The 14622-nt window shown below is 37.5% G+C and overlaps 1 protein-coding gene across 2 annotated transcripts; it reads right to left on the bottom strand.

The window, feature by feature from the left end:
* Positions 1 to 350: 350 nt before the first annotated feature.
* PNISR (PNN interacting serine and arginine rich protein) lies at positions 351 to 13884 on the bottom strand (the record flags this gene model as incomplete). Of its 2 annotated transcripts, XM_079532791.1 has the most annotated exons (11): positions 351 to 381; positions 632 to 1736; positions 4240 to 4410; positions 5657 to 5710; positions 6389 to 6488; positions 7492 to 7629; positions 8116 to 8306; positions 8602 to 8788; positions 10512 to 10735; positions 12365 to 12550; positions 13806 to 13884. In XM_079532791.1, the coding sequence occupies 11 exons, from the start codon at positions 13882 to 13884 to the stop codon at positions 351 to 353; spliced, it is 2466 nt and encodes an 821-aa protein (XP_079388917.1). The 2 variants fall into 2 exon arrangements, with proteins under 2 accessions (XP_079388917.1, XP_079388918.1); XM_079532792.1 differs by lacking the exons at positions 351 to 381; positions 5657 to 5710 and having other exon boundaries at positions 628 to 1736.
* Positions 13885 to 14622: the final 738 nt, after the last annotated feature.

Genomic DNA, 14622 nt, shown 5'->3' with positions numbered 1-14622 from the left:
TCTACAATTTAACACAAAATCCAGGTGCAAGAACTTTAAACAAAAAAAGAACTAAAGAGCTTTATTGACATCACAGTACATTCAATAGTAATTTTAAGAACATTACAGCTGAAAGAGAATGGTGTGTTTTATATTCTTATTAAGCACTACCGTTCTTGAAAAAATGTAATACAAAGAAATCCTATTAGGTATTTAATTCAGAGCAGCATTTGGAAAAAAATACACCTATTTACACGTTAAAAAAAGGGTTCTGGTTTCACCTACATAGCCACAATGTGCCTCTATAATGAGACAAGCCTTTTATAACTCATGGAATTTTTAAACATCATAGCACTGGTGCCATTAATTCCTCAGCGTTTACGACGAGGAGGAGTTGTTGATCTGAAAAATAGAGGAAAAAAGGGGGAAAAGTTAACTGGAAAAAATAAAAGACCCCCAAACCCACACACACTTTAGGCTTAACAATTAATAGCTTTAAAAGATTTTCCAAAGTTACTTTTGCCTACAAAAATTCAATAAATACCATACTTTATTTTAAAAGTTCATATGTCGTACACATGAAGACGAATAGCAAAAAAAAAAAAAAGAATAAAAATAAAAAAGCAGACAAAATACTTAAAAAGTATACTACCTTGATCGTGACTTAGACTTGTGTTTGCGGCTTGCCTTCTTACCAGACCTTTGAGATTTCTCCATGGAGCATGACCGAATATGCTTTGATTTCTTAGCCTTCTTTTCCTTACTGCTTCCTGGCGATTCAGAACTACTCCTTGCACTAGATTCAGAGCCTGACTGCTTCCTGCTATCTTTGGTAGTAACTTTTTTGCTGTCTGGTCTGGAATCCTGTCTTATTATTTTCACAGATATTGTCTCACTGCGAGGGAAAATTCTTTCACTGTCTCTTTTCCTCTTCAACCTATTGTCATCGTGATTACCAGCCTTGCTTTCTTTTTCCTCCTTTTTAGGCTTATCTTTTCTTTTTTCCTGATCTCTCTCCCTTTCCCTGTTCTTTTTTCTGTCTTTGTCTACAGTTCCACCATGCTCTTTCTTCCTCTCTTGATCTTTACCATCACTTTTGTGTTTGTGCCTATTTCCAGGAGAACTTCTATGCTGGTCTTCGGGTTTGCGCCTGTCCCTGCTCCTGCTGCGACTGGCACGGCCAACTCTCCTGTCTCTTGAGCTACTACTCCTACGTCTATCCCAGCTCCTCTCTTGAGACGGGCTCTGAATTCTCCGCCTCTCCCCTCTCTCAGCGCTCTGATTTCTACTGGATCTTCTCCTTTCCCTTATTTTTTCCCTGCTTCTACTCCTCTCTCTTCTATTTCTGTGAGAGTAGCTCCTGCTTCTGCTGCGCCTCACTTTGTGTGAAGGTGTCCTACTGCGACTGTGCCTCTTCTTCCTTTTAGGAGAGGAAGAACGCGAAGAACTGCGACTACTACCTGAGCTGGTGCTATATGATGAACTAGATACAGTGCTGCTACTGCTACTGCTTCTGCTATTGCTGCTAGTGCTACCGCTGCTAGAGGTTCTTGACCTGCTCCTTCCTGTCCTCTCTTTTTCTTTACCCTCTTTTTTGGGTTCTATATCGGGTGCGATTGCATTTGGAGATCTTTTCTTGTCATGAACCAAATCTGCTTCGATTTCTTTTGCCTCCTGTGATGTCAAAATGCTGTTTTGTTCTTTGTTCATATATTCATTCATCTCCTTTGAAACTTTATCAATTTGTAGCCTTTCTTCTAAAAAAAACAGACAAAAGAAAAAATGAACTTTCAGAAGTACTTGATGCCACTTCAACATTTCAATGGTTAACAAAGTTCTCAAATAACTACCATCAGCCACGAGAACTCCCAAATCCATTTATACACACCTACATTTTCCTCCTGCAGCCATTCTACATACCAGAATCTCCTTGTCTTCTTCACCTAGTACTCCCCTAGCTATACCTGAGCCTCGCACCTCCCTTTCGGTTCTGTTCATGTGGGGCTGAGCGATCACTGGCTAGTTTAAAGAAAGTGTATTTCCCAAATAGTGCATGCATTGCTCCTGAATCTCAGAACAGTGTCGGCTGTACCTGCCTGCATGTTCCGTGGGCCTCGTTAACCAAAAAGATCTTATCTTTCAGAAACTACTTCCTGCCATAGTAACATCTGCTTGGGCTGATTTGTTTTGTTTTTTTTTTGGAAGAAAACATTCAGGTTATGGCTTTATCAGGGGAAGGATCAGTTCTAAGTGTTGACTGGTACATGCAGTTTACATTTTTCCTTACATTTTTCCTTGTTTTTATATTTTCCTAGCCAAGGAATTCAAAGGAAGGGAGGAACAATACAAAAAAGGGACTTGTAGACAATTAACTACTTAAGATTCAGCTAAGAAGTAAAGACCAGACAGATGGCAATGTTCTTAGAAGGAGTTAAAACCAGATGTGATTATATGTAAGCCTAACAGTTAGCAAATATGCAATCATAGAATGGCCTGGGTCAAAAAGGACCACAACGATCATCTAGTTTCAACCCCTTGCTGTGAGCAGGGTCCCCAACCACTAGACCAGAGCCACATCCAGCCTGGCCTCGAATACACAGGCCAAGATTTCCGATGTAGCACATGAAGAAATTCAGACTGAACATTTTCCAGAAGTTTCCAACTTTAAGGAAGTTCTACTTATTTCTGTTCTACATAGAGTCTTTGCTTCAGCATCCAAGTTCACTACCCCTCCTCATTTTTAAATGAGTCCACAAAAAAAAAAAAAAAAAAAAAAAAAAAAAATACACACATATCTTAGCCAAAAAAATGGCTTTTGATGTGTGCCATAAGTTCCATAATTAATTCAGGGAGTAAAACTGCATCCAGAAATACAGAGTACTACAAATAGCAACTCATGGTCAAATATAACCCAGAAAACAAATCCATCTGGTCCCTGAAGATAATAAGCAATACAGGCAGCAAAAACCAGCATAGCTTAGGAGCTATGTAGCATAGGAGATGCTACAGCGTATGCTAAAAAGGTGTCTTTTCTAAAGGCCTCTACAAATGTACAAATGGGACCCTGACTTCACTATTTGGACTTAACAGAATCAGTTTTTCATTCTAGATTTAGATTTCTGTAAACAGCACAACACAGGTGTGTCTGACCTGGCATCTTGAGTAGGTAGGCAGAGGTCACAGACCACAACTCAGTCACACCCCATACTCCTTTTATGCACAAATCTTACGACACGCAGAGAGAGACAGGAACATTAAGGAAACCAAATGTTTAGCTAACACAGAGATCCATGTCTAGTTCTAGGCTTTTAAAATAAGTAGTAAAAGGATGAAATCATCCATATTAAATTAAAAAAAAAAAAAGCCAAATTATCACAATAGCACATTTTTTTTCCTCCAACTAAAATTAGACCATGAATTACGTGGATTTCCTACCACTGTATCTGTCTGTCTCTCTAGATTGCTTGTTCAGCAGTGCAAGGTGACTGTGATACTCTTTTAAAGTATAAGCCTACGCTTTTAAGGATAAGCTTTGCCTTACAAGGAAGAGCAGAAGTAAATCACAGATTTATTTGCTTATTAAAAATCAACCCTGCCATCTTCTCAGAGGCTAAATCTGAACCGACTGGGTTCACTGATCTGTTCCCAGTACTGGGTCCAAAAATCTTGTTATGAGGACGTGGCATATGGACACAAATCATAATTACAACAAAGAATACTGTTCAAAGAACTGTAGCCTACAACTGTCCATTGCAAAAGACACACTGCACAAACTTATGTAGTACAAAAGCAAGTTTCGGGGAGCAAGTTAAATGTGCTTCATTTAGCTTTAAGTTTACATTAAGAATTACGTTTATTAAAAATACTAAGGTTATATAAACACAGACTTGTGCAGAGCAGTAAAATTTATCCCCCAGTCACAAATGAGATTCCAAAAGATTTAAGTGTATGTTTGTGTAAATAAATACCCACATATGCATTTTATAAAGAGATACTATTATTTATGCAGTATATAATATCCATAGCATGCATCTGTAATCTTTTTTTCACTGAGGTCAGAGTTCATATGGGAAGCACTAGAAGGGGGCTTTTTGGTATGAAAGTAAGCCTAATTCTGATCAAATTGCTCAAAAAAGTCTCTTTTGTTAATACATTTTAATTAAAGAACGTTATTTGTAAATTAGGCTTCTTTTATTTTGCTTAAAAATGCATTTTCTCTCCTACACATCAAGTATGATGAGAAGACATGATGTTATTTACCTTCTAGCTGTTTTTCTAGTAATAGCTGCTGTTCTCTCTCTTTTCTCCAAAATGCTTCCTGTTTTTGCCTGATCCTGTGTCGCAGTTCCTCATCATCAGTATCAGATGATTCAGAGCCTCTGTCACTCCTCTCATCTTCGCTGTCTCCTGATCCATAACCACCCAGTCCACCTGCGTGCATAAAGTCCAGTCTATCACGAGGAAAGATTAGGCTTCATTCTTAATATTTCTTTGGGCAAAGATGAGAGTAACATTGCCCTTCCTTCACTTCCTCCTCTCTGCAGAAGTTACTTTATTCTGTTAAGTGCCAGTGGTGTTTGACTGATGTGATCAATGCCCCCATATCTGCATTGATGCTTACTGTCCGGTTCTACTCCTTCTGGAACACCTCGTCTATTTTCATCACGCACCCACTGTGACCACAATACTTTTTCCACTGTATGGAAGGGCAAAAAACCTCTCTGTGAAGATCAGAACATTGCCTTCCTTTCCATCAGCAACTGGATGGGAAAGAGTGAAATGCCTGGGATCTTTCCCAGAAGAAAACACAGAAGTGACTCCAGCCTCCTCCACAGTCCAAAGCTACAGAAATTCTGAATGTTGTATGAAATTTTTCTATGCTGATTTACACAGCACTGCACTTCGACAGACACACAGACAGAACAGAAATGGACTTTCTTCTCCCTCTGAGGTATTAATAATTACTGGGCTGATAAGAAATATAAAGTCAATTTAAACATGTGATGTGGAGATATTTTACCACTTTTCAGCTTGAGGTTATTACGTTTGAACATTCATGATTATAACAATTAGTCAAATTCATCAAAATTCCATGTAACAAGCACATAACTGATCAATACACCAGCATAATACGTTTTAGATGATAAAAAGCATGTTGGGAAAGATCTTTTGCTGTTACATCTCAAGATGGAATTTCTTTTTCCTGCACTGATTCTGGCAATACATGATATGGGAGCCTCTGTGCTTACATAGCTTTCCAATTGAATAAAAATTCCAACATCAGTAACACGTGTATGATTATTACTGTTCTCCCTATTCTCCCTTGTTGTTCGGATGGATCAAAACAAGAAAGAAAATAAAACAGTATTCCCCTCTCTGAAGAGTTCAGCACGTTCTTGAAACAATCATATTTTGAAAGCAAATTCATGTAATGTTTTCACATGTTTTTCAAAATCAGAGCAAGATTCCCACACACTAACTCACACTGACTAGGCCTTTACTCCAAAACCTATCCTAGGATCACCTGTGGAATAAACAGAGGTGCTGATAAAGTTACTGGAAAGCAACCCATACTCTCAGACAATTAAAATCTAGTATCAAAATGCAGTTTCTAGAAATGCAAGGCAAGAGTGAAACCCCTCCCTCAAGCCCTTTCAAAAATAAGGAACGCACTTACCGAGTCCAGTGAGAGAAGCCAGTGCACTGGACTGTGCCAGCTGTTTTGCAGGAGCTTTGTATCACATCAACAACAGGAACAACATGTTAACACAAATAGCCACGATTTCATAGTCATGAGTCTATGGTATTGTTAAATCTACTACTATTGCTGTTCTTTGGAGGGAGAGAAGAAACATTAAAAACGTATCATCCATTTAAAACCAGTTCTAGATTTTCTGACCACGAAGACTTACAACTGCAAATTATTAGTGAAGAGAAAGAGAACAAATATATACTCGTAAATCACTTTCCAAGTTACAGCATCTGCACATCATTTTCAAGCTTCAGTAGTTACATTAAAAAATACATTATGCAAGTACAGTAGCATGTTAATAATGAAAGCAAATGGATTACTAATTGAGGACTCAAAGTTTGTTTCTTTTCACTTCTGAACAGCTAAGAACTCGAGGTAAAAGTGATAGCATTAAGAAACAGCTACAGCTGAAGAGCCATTGACACTCAGGTACCATTTTAAATAGATAAATGAATCGTATGAAAGAAATGGAATAACTGAAGTAACTCACAATACACTGCACAGGACAACAGTATATGACTACTGGATTTGAACTCTATCAAGTCGGATGCATTATACTGGAATTGTTCTTGGGGAACAGCTATGGAGGTTCAATGTTCTCTAGACATGCAAATATAAAATATTCACAGAAGAAACTGAAAAAAAGAATCAGCATACCTTTAGTTGCTTTACGGTGTACATCTTTGGCCACGTAATAAATTTCTTCATTTGTGACATCTAAAAGAATCTCTGTCAGCATCATTTTTGTCAGCATCATCTGAAGAAAATGGAATTAAAAATAAATTATAGGACAAAAACCTCGCAGAACTTTTGATGGCTATGAAAATACTTCCTTCACGTTTCTTATTATTCATGACTGAAAAACTTAAGTTTAAGATTGTTTAAGTTTGATCCAAACCTCTAGTACTTTCAGAACAGTCTATATTTTGATGGTAAATTCTAACCACGTGTATTAAACACACTTATTCAGGGCACCAGCTCCTAATGTGAAAGACGATGCAAAAATCAATATTTAAATCAGAACTGTACTTAGACTGCTCCCATATATATCCTTTCTAAAAAGATAAGCTGTATTTCTGTCTGGCATGCTGCCTCACTGACTTCCAACCCTGCAGACACCACCAGAAGTCACTTGCATAGGACTTCATTAGTCTTTATTTGCTATAAAAAGACGAAATGTTGGTAGCTAGTTCTTCAAGGTCTTTAGTCTGCCCATGTGCAGACAAAACAAATTACAATAATTTAAACACATTGATAAAATGTTGTTTGTTGTTGTTTCCTTGGTTTGTTTTAGAATCCATGGCCCTCATTAACAAGGTTTCAGTTGTACTTTGAAATCATGATTGTACACCGACTGCACAACATTTTTGCAGACAGAGAAACAGTCACTGGTAGAAGAATTCTTGTAAGGATACATTTCTTAAGTTCCCTTTGTCGTGAACTGTGACTGAAGCACAGATTTAAGAGAGATATATTTAATCACTTAAAGTTTTCAAGACTGTGTCCAATTCAGGAAAATTACAGAATTAAAAGCAATCAGTGTAAAGGCTATATTCACTGTACTCTTTCCCTACTGTAAGTAAATTTTTATAACCTATATCCTGTCTATGTGAGAAAGACAGCATTTTAAAGACACGCAGATTTAACACTGCTTCACTGTATGATGCAAGAATATCAGGCAGAGAAAAAGTATTTTACTTTGTTACGCCCAAATAATACCAGCAAACAACCAATGCTGGTAAGAATTCCATCACTAGTACCATTTGATACTCTTTTTCTTCTTCTGTCATTTCTGGTTCGCTTTGCTCCTCTTGAGGAACAGGGGATGGACTCCTGCTGATTTTCCCAACACTTACAGCTTCTGTGTTTTCAGCTTCTTCATCTTCCTCATCACTGTCCTACAAGCAAAGCATCATATATTTCAGGAAGAAGAAAAAACAAACAAAACAAAACAAAACCAGATTTAAAGCTCATCAGCTTCTACTTATGATAAATAATTTGATTTCCCTTTGTACTGAGATCTGTATTAAAGTTACTAAGTTTACTAAAGTAAAACCCTATTATTTGTCTTTTCTTGCAGTGATCACACACGCCTCTCACTCCACAAGAAGTAAATACTTGCGTGTCAGTTCACTATCAGACAGGTGCTCAGAACTGCAAACAACTGAAATAATGGCCAGGCTAAGTGCAATACAAGGCTTCTTAAATGGTCCCAATTTACCAAATACAGATATGTGAACTTGTTCAACTACTTACTTAGAATTCAAATGCCCTTCAAAGACCGCATTAAGTTCCCAAAATACAAAATTTCTCTTTTGAGGAGATCAAAAAGTTAACACTTTCAGTAAATACAAACCTGACAAAAACCAAACCTTTCTACTTACAAATTTGCTTTTCTGAGGCAACCGTGGGCCATCCCCTTCTTCAGCCTCATCGTTTTCCTTTTTTTCCTTTTTAGACATCTGTGAGCGTTGCTGCTCCATCCTCTCTTTTTCCAATTTTTTCTGTTTCTCTCGTTCCATCTTTTCCAGACCCTCCCGAATCCAGGCAGGCAGAGTTCTACGCTTCACAGCATCTACATAAGTGAGGTTTACAGTTCTGTAGTTTACAGTTCTGTAAGCTGAAAGAAACCTTCCCCCCCAACAACAAAGGAAGAAAATACACCAAAAAACCCACAACCTCACAAACAAGCAAATCCTCCACCCCAAGCCAAACAACTCACACAAGTGGTTGTGGGGAAAAACCATTTAGAATAGAATAGCTTTTTTCTTTCCCTTCCTTACTAAGTATAAAACAAGTCTTCAAATTTTGAAAAGATCTTTTTCTAACACAGTTCTTATGCTGTTCATTAAGGAGTGGTTAACATGTACCAATCTGTGGAGGCTCCTGCTTCACTGGCATCGCGATAGGCGAACGCTGTCGGTCTCTGAACGAGGGCCTTTCCCTTCGATTCTGAGGAGGTGCAGAAGGTGCTGGTGGACCTGGTGGCCCTGGCGGTCCTGGCTGCCAATAAGGTGGATGAAATCCACCTTGGGGTGGACCAAAAGCAGCCCCATGCTGAAAGAGTAATGCAGTTTATTTTTCCTCACATTGAATACAGTATACGTGCGCAAGCTGGTCTACAGAAATCCATGCAAGTGGGATTGCAAGCACCACTGCTAGGCTACAAGATCTTTCCATCTCTTTTTCTGTGGACCCCAACAAACACGTTTTTCTTAAGTATTTAAAAAGTAAACTGGGGTTTAGAAAGTATACTAGTGAAGTTGAAAAGACTTCATTCAATCTCCTTTCGTATTGTATTAAACATTAAGCCCTATAATAGCCTAACCACTTTTCTCCAGCAGTTCCTTGCGAACTTATCATCAGAGCATGCAGTTTAAAACTCTAGCTGTGCTATGAGTGTATCTCTGTACTTACAACCTGAGGACAAAAATGAAAAGCTCAAGTTTTTATTACAAAATAATTTTGCACTGTTTTTCCAGTAATCATTCACAGATGTTATCAGTATGGCAGATTAAAATATTAAATGCACGTATATAAGCATTTAGTACAGATCCTGGATTCTGAGCAAGCTGTATACAATCCAAAAGTAACAAGTTCTGAGACATAAATGAATGGGATTCTTTGTCACTTCCTTTTTTGTTTCGGAAGTATTTGGTACCCACAAAAGCCTAATGAAGCTATTTAAGAGGGCAGCGTTTAGGAAGAAAGCTACCGTATCATTTTCTTAAAATTATTATTATATTCTGTTGACTGTGTAAGTCCATAGCAGTAGAAGAATTCTTCTACTACAATTTGAGGTTGAGCAGTCCTGCGCTGTTCTCTGCAAAACAAGTTTCCTGTGAGTTTTTTAGATTCTCTAAATACTATTTTAAGATTTATTCTCATAGTAGTTGGCATAGTTGACAGATGGAATTATTATAACCTGGTGTATTTGAAAGTGAATGGTTCACTTCCCATCAGTACTGCTCTACACAAATAATGAATCATAGAAAAAAGCAGACCAAAAGCCAGAAACGTTTCCGCCAGTCTTCCCTTGGGTTTGTTCAGGAACAAAAGGTAAACTAAACTATACTTTTTGAAACATCTGTCCTTTGTACCAGAAGTTCTGAGATAAGTACTGAAATGTGGGGAAAGATCCAAAAGCTCTGTGTTTAAAGATTTGTCCAATGCCCCTTCTATTATTAGTGCATGCCCCTTCTATTATTAGTGCTAATACCACCTACAATTTTATTACACTACACAATTTACATGCCAGAACCATGAAAAAACTGGATGTGGATTTTTAAGCAATACCATTGTTTATTCAAAGAATCACAGTAGATATGGAAAAGATCAATGGATCACCCAGTCTATCTCCCTGCAAATACAAGACTGTTCCCCATGGTACATTATCTAGCATATTTAAGTAAATACTTTGGCTTTTTTTTTTTTTTTTTTTTTTTTTTTTAAATAGGAAAACAAACAAAGCACCACCTCAGTGTTAGTTCATATGCTGGAAAACAGTGATCCATTTTAATACTGTAGTCAACTTCTCATTATTAGTCTAGAAAAAAAAAAAAACCATCTTGGGCCTCAATAGAAGAGGAAAACTAAAGTCTTTTTCTGTGAATTATTTGGCATCAACAACAACAAAAAAAAACCTATCTTAGCAGATAACAGATTCTGTTGTAGTTTGTAGAACTGAAGAATGAAAGTCGCCGCTAGATGATATTAGAGGAACACATCCACGGAAGGGACTCTGCACGTCTACAATATAAAAGCAACAAATATGTTTCACCTGATAGTCAAACTGGTTCACTGGCCCCATTGCAAAGTTATCGGGAGGTGCCCCAAAGTTGTGATTGTTCTGGTTAAATATATGCCTGTTGTCAGATGCAAACTCCCCACTGTCCTGACTGTTGCTGTCTTCAGATGGAGGAACAATTTCCATTTGACCTGTGGTTGGAGCCATCCACTGCTGATCTGGAGGAGGGTGAGGGGGTTGGTGAGGCATTCCCCATTCTGTTTAGGATTTAGAATACAATTTGATAACAAGTTAATAAGATTTGCATCAGTCACAAATCTCTGTGTTCTTTTACTTATCAGAAGTTTCCTCAAAGCAACGCAGAAGATAAAGTTGTGATGAAAATAATCAATCTATAGCCTGTATTATATTGTCTTGATAATTTCTTTAACTAAGTGAAGGAAAAACAAACAGCTGTAGATGAACCAGAACATGTACGTGTGGAGGCGGGAGGGAAGAAACTGTGAATTTCTGTAGATTTCCAGTAATATCAACTACACCCTCGCACTTACAAACTGTGTCAACTATTAAAAGAACTGCTCTTACTTTTCAACTTTTGCGTCATTTCAGCCTTCAAAGTAATGAGCTATTTGATTCCTTTGCATAATAGGCCCAGAAAAACCTACTGTGGAAGTACATACGAGCAGCAAAACTACCAAATCCTGCTAAGATCACGCGTCTTGATAATGAATGGCTCCCCGGATTCTCCTACACCTAGCATGTAGAATCTACCACCCTAAGCCTTCCAACTGCAGTCACAACTGACTAATTTCAGTTTGAAGGCTTATGGCCATAGCATATGCTGGGACCCCTGCAAGATTCGGAGGTTTTGAGGAATTGATAGCTTGCGTGGCTATAAGCTTTATTTTCTTAGGAAATCAGTTTAAAAATTATATTCACTATAAAGCTACTCACAGACTGTATTTTCTAGTACATCCTGGTGCATGGCAACTATGACACATAATGCTAGTTACACAGTTGGCTTTCAAACTGCCATTTTGTCCCTTTCTAAGTAATATGCAAAAAAAAAAAAAAAAAAAAAACCCAAACTTTTGGATCCAAAACTGACACAGAAACAGGAATATAGCTAGAACATACTCTACCATCACATTGTGAAGTTAGAATTACTATAATATGTAGCCCAGAGTAGAGGGGTTCAACTTAAGTGAAACCTGATGTCTGCCTCCCTTTTGTTATGGGCACATAAGAACTGCCAATGACATTTTAAGTCTAATTCTACTAAACCCTGCTCTTCCTAACAATTTCAGTTTTGGCTGTGACTATTCAGGTTTGTCTGTTTCAATTATTAACTCAATTAAGTACAAAATGAAGTTTCCACTGAGAAAATATGTATGCAGGCTTCCAAACTGCACTGTTCAGAAGTTTCCAATTATATTATACTGTGGAGATATTAAAAAACCCTTCAGGTAATTTTCAGAACACAACCTCAAGAAAAAGTCTTAGCTGAAAATACCCAATACTCGCTATTGTTTTATGGAGATTTTTTTTAACAAGTGAGCCAAAATGACAGTTTTGAAGAAGTGCTAAGGAGCTCAACATAACCAACGTTACCGGAAATTTTTAATCAACTGTACTTTTGAAATAACTGAAAAAAAATGCATGACAATCTGATATATAAAACAAAATAAAAACATTTTGCACACAAAATTATGTCCATCTCTCTTTTGAAGACTGAGAAGCAGCAGCTACGATACTCAGTAAATTAGATGATGCTAGTGGTGGTGCTGATATCTGAGAGACAGGGCATATTCACGCACAAAAATGCCTGACAAAGATAAAATTTCATCACACGAAGAATGAAGAAACAAATGGGAAATATAGCAAACCTGGCTGCCACATTCTGTTGAAGTTGGGATCCCCCTGAAAATTATTATGATTGTTTGAACCAGACTCTATTCCTGAAATATCCTGTCCATTTGGCATCATTCCTTGTTGTTCCACTACACTTTGTTGCCCTGAGGCTTCCCGCTGAGCAATCCATGCTTGAGCTAAGGCAGCCCAGTCAATTTGGCCTAAAATGAACAGAGGAAGTTCAGAAGGTTAGTATTCACATCTTTTAAATGTAACGCTGTGTCTCAATTACACCTGCCATTGTTCGAGAGATGCTGGTTATGTTTACCTTCAGCAAGTCCCCTGAGCACCATTAAAACTTAATTTACAGGGTACAGTAAAACAAAATAAGTGTCAGAATGGACATACTTGCTGAAGAAGTTTCCCTGCATGCAATCAAAATACAATAAGGCAAATTTTACGTTCTCATTAACACTGAGTAGGTGGTAGTAACAGTTTTGTTTTTGTTTTTGTTTTTTTTCCCACAAGTGAAATAATACTGATGTCAGAAAGAAATGTATATAGCCTTAATTCTAAATGCATAAGGATTCAAGTATTCTAAGTACTGATATATTCTATACATTCTGCAATGTATATTTCTTATGTAACGCTTTCAGAATGCTATTTTACATTACAGTCCTCTCCCCCTTCTTTCTTTGCTGTCTCTCCTACCAGCAGTTAAACAAATGGCACTTTTGTCTGAAGACAGCATTCTGTCTTCTCATCAAGTCAAGAGATCTCTCTTGTGAAGATGCAGAAACGTAAGTGACAAAAAACACTGTTAAACCAGTCAGTCTTCAAGTACATTGAGTATTTTCATATCCATTGCTGCATTTCTCCAGATACATTTAATTGCTGTCACCTCACACTCAATTTAAACAAATTCATGTTCTATTATTTAAAATGTAGTTTTGTTTTGTTTTCTTTTTTTTAATGGGATGGGGGTGGGAGGAATCCAAACAACAGATCATGATCACCACTGCTGTAACCTAAAACAAGTACCTTACTAATTTTAAAGCGACACTTTTTTTTTTGTGGATACATTTGCATGAATACTTCAGCCACAGAGGCAATGGACAAAAGGGCAATTTCTCAAACAAAAAGATCTGTCATGATTTAGTGTGGCTGAAGAACTGAAAGGGATACTGTGAAAGTATGCAAGGCCCAGATGTATATCTGTATGACTGGTATAATGCTGGTATAATTTGTCCAGGATTATTCAGTTTGCCTGTATTTTGCACATTAAGTACTAAAGACATCAAAACCCTTGGAATGTTTGAACGCTGTTCTTTCTAGTCGTTCAGAAAAGCAACATAAATATATTATCTTGAAAGCAGATTAAAAAAGCATCTTTCAGTCATGCTCTGTAACAAAGATTCAAAAATATAAATTACAGCATAAAAATAATTTATTCCCCAAAGCTTTCTCTATACTTACTTGGATCTTGCTGGTGCTGAAATGACTGCATCCACTGCTGTTGGTTCAAAGGCCATTGCTGCCAAGGCTGATCCCACATCTTTTAAGTCTTTATATAGTCTATATTTCAACTAAAAATAACAGTTGTATGTTTAAATAGATGCCCATGAAATATCACACAACTGAAACTTACATAATTGCAGATATATTTAAGCCTTGCAAAGCAAGCTGAAGCAATGCTGGCTTAATATTTTAAGCTGGAGAAAATGGTTCACCCTTCAGAGTAACATTTGAAAATATCAAGGTAAGATTTCAGAGGACCAGTACGCTTTCTCTTTGTTTTCAAAAAGAATCAACCATGAAATGAAGTTTTAGGAAAGACATGACAGAGAAGATCTATGTCAGTAAATGTAATTTAAAGAAATTGAAACTACGTAAGACATTATTTAAATGACACCCTTGTCTGAATCTTAGGGGGAAAAAAAAGTGTATTTTTGTATACAAGTTTAATTCATGCAAGGCTGTTAAGTGAGGTAGAAAAAAGTAATTAATTATGCTAGAGAACTAAACAGGTTCAAGACGGTGTCCATAACCACTTTATGCACTGTAAAATATGCCTTAAAATCTGAGAGGAAAAAAATACCTGCCTAAACTGTGCATGCTGACCACAGGCCCTTAGAATCATCAGAAGCACTCCAGGCACAGGGCTGTATGCCCCCAAGCAGCCAGCCCCCACCCACCAGGGGGGAGATCTGTAGGAGTGGATGAGGTGCAGCAGTGTGCGGGGAGGGATGTCTACAGTGGCAAACCCTGTTGCTTTCACCCGTGCCTCCTGCAC

The sequence above is a fragment of the Tetrao urogallus genome (genome assembly GCF_951394365.1).
Source record: "Tetrao urogallus genome assembly, chromosome: 2".
NCBI classification, from domain to species: domain Eukaryota; kingdom Metazoa; phylum Chordata; class Aves; order Galliformes; family Phasianidae; genus Tetrao; species Tetrao urogallus.
Note: the sequence above shows the minus strand (reverse complement) of the source record. Positions and strands in the feature narration are given on the sequence as shown.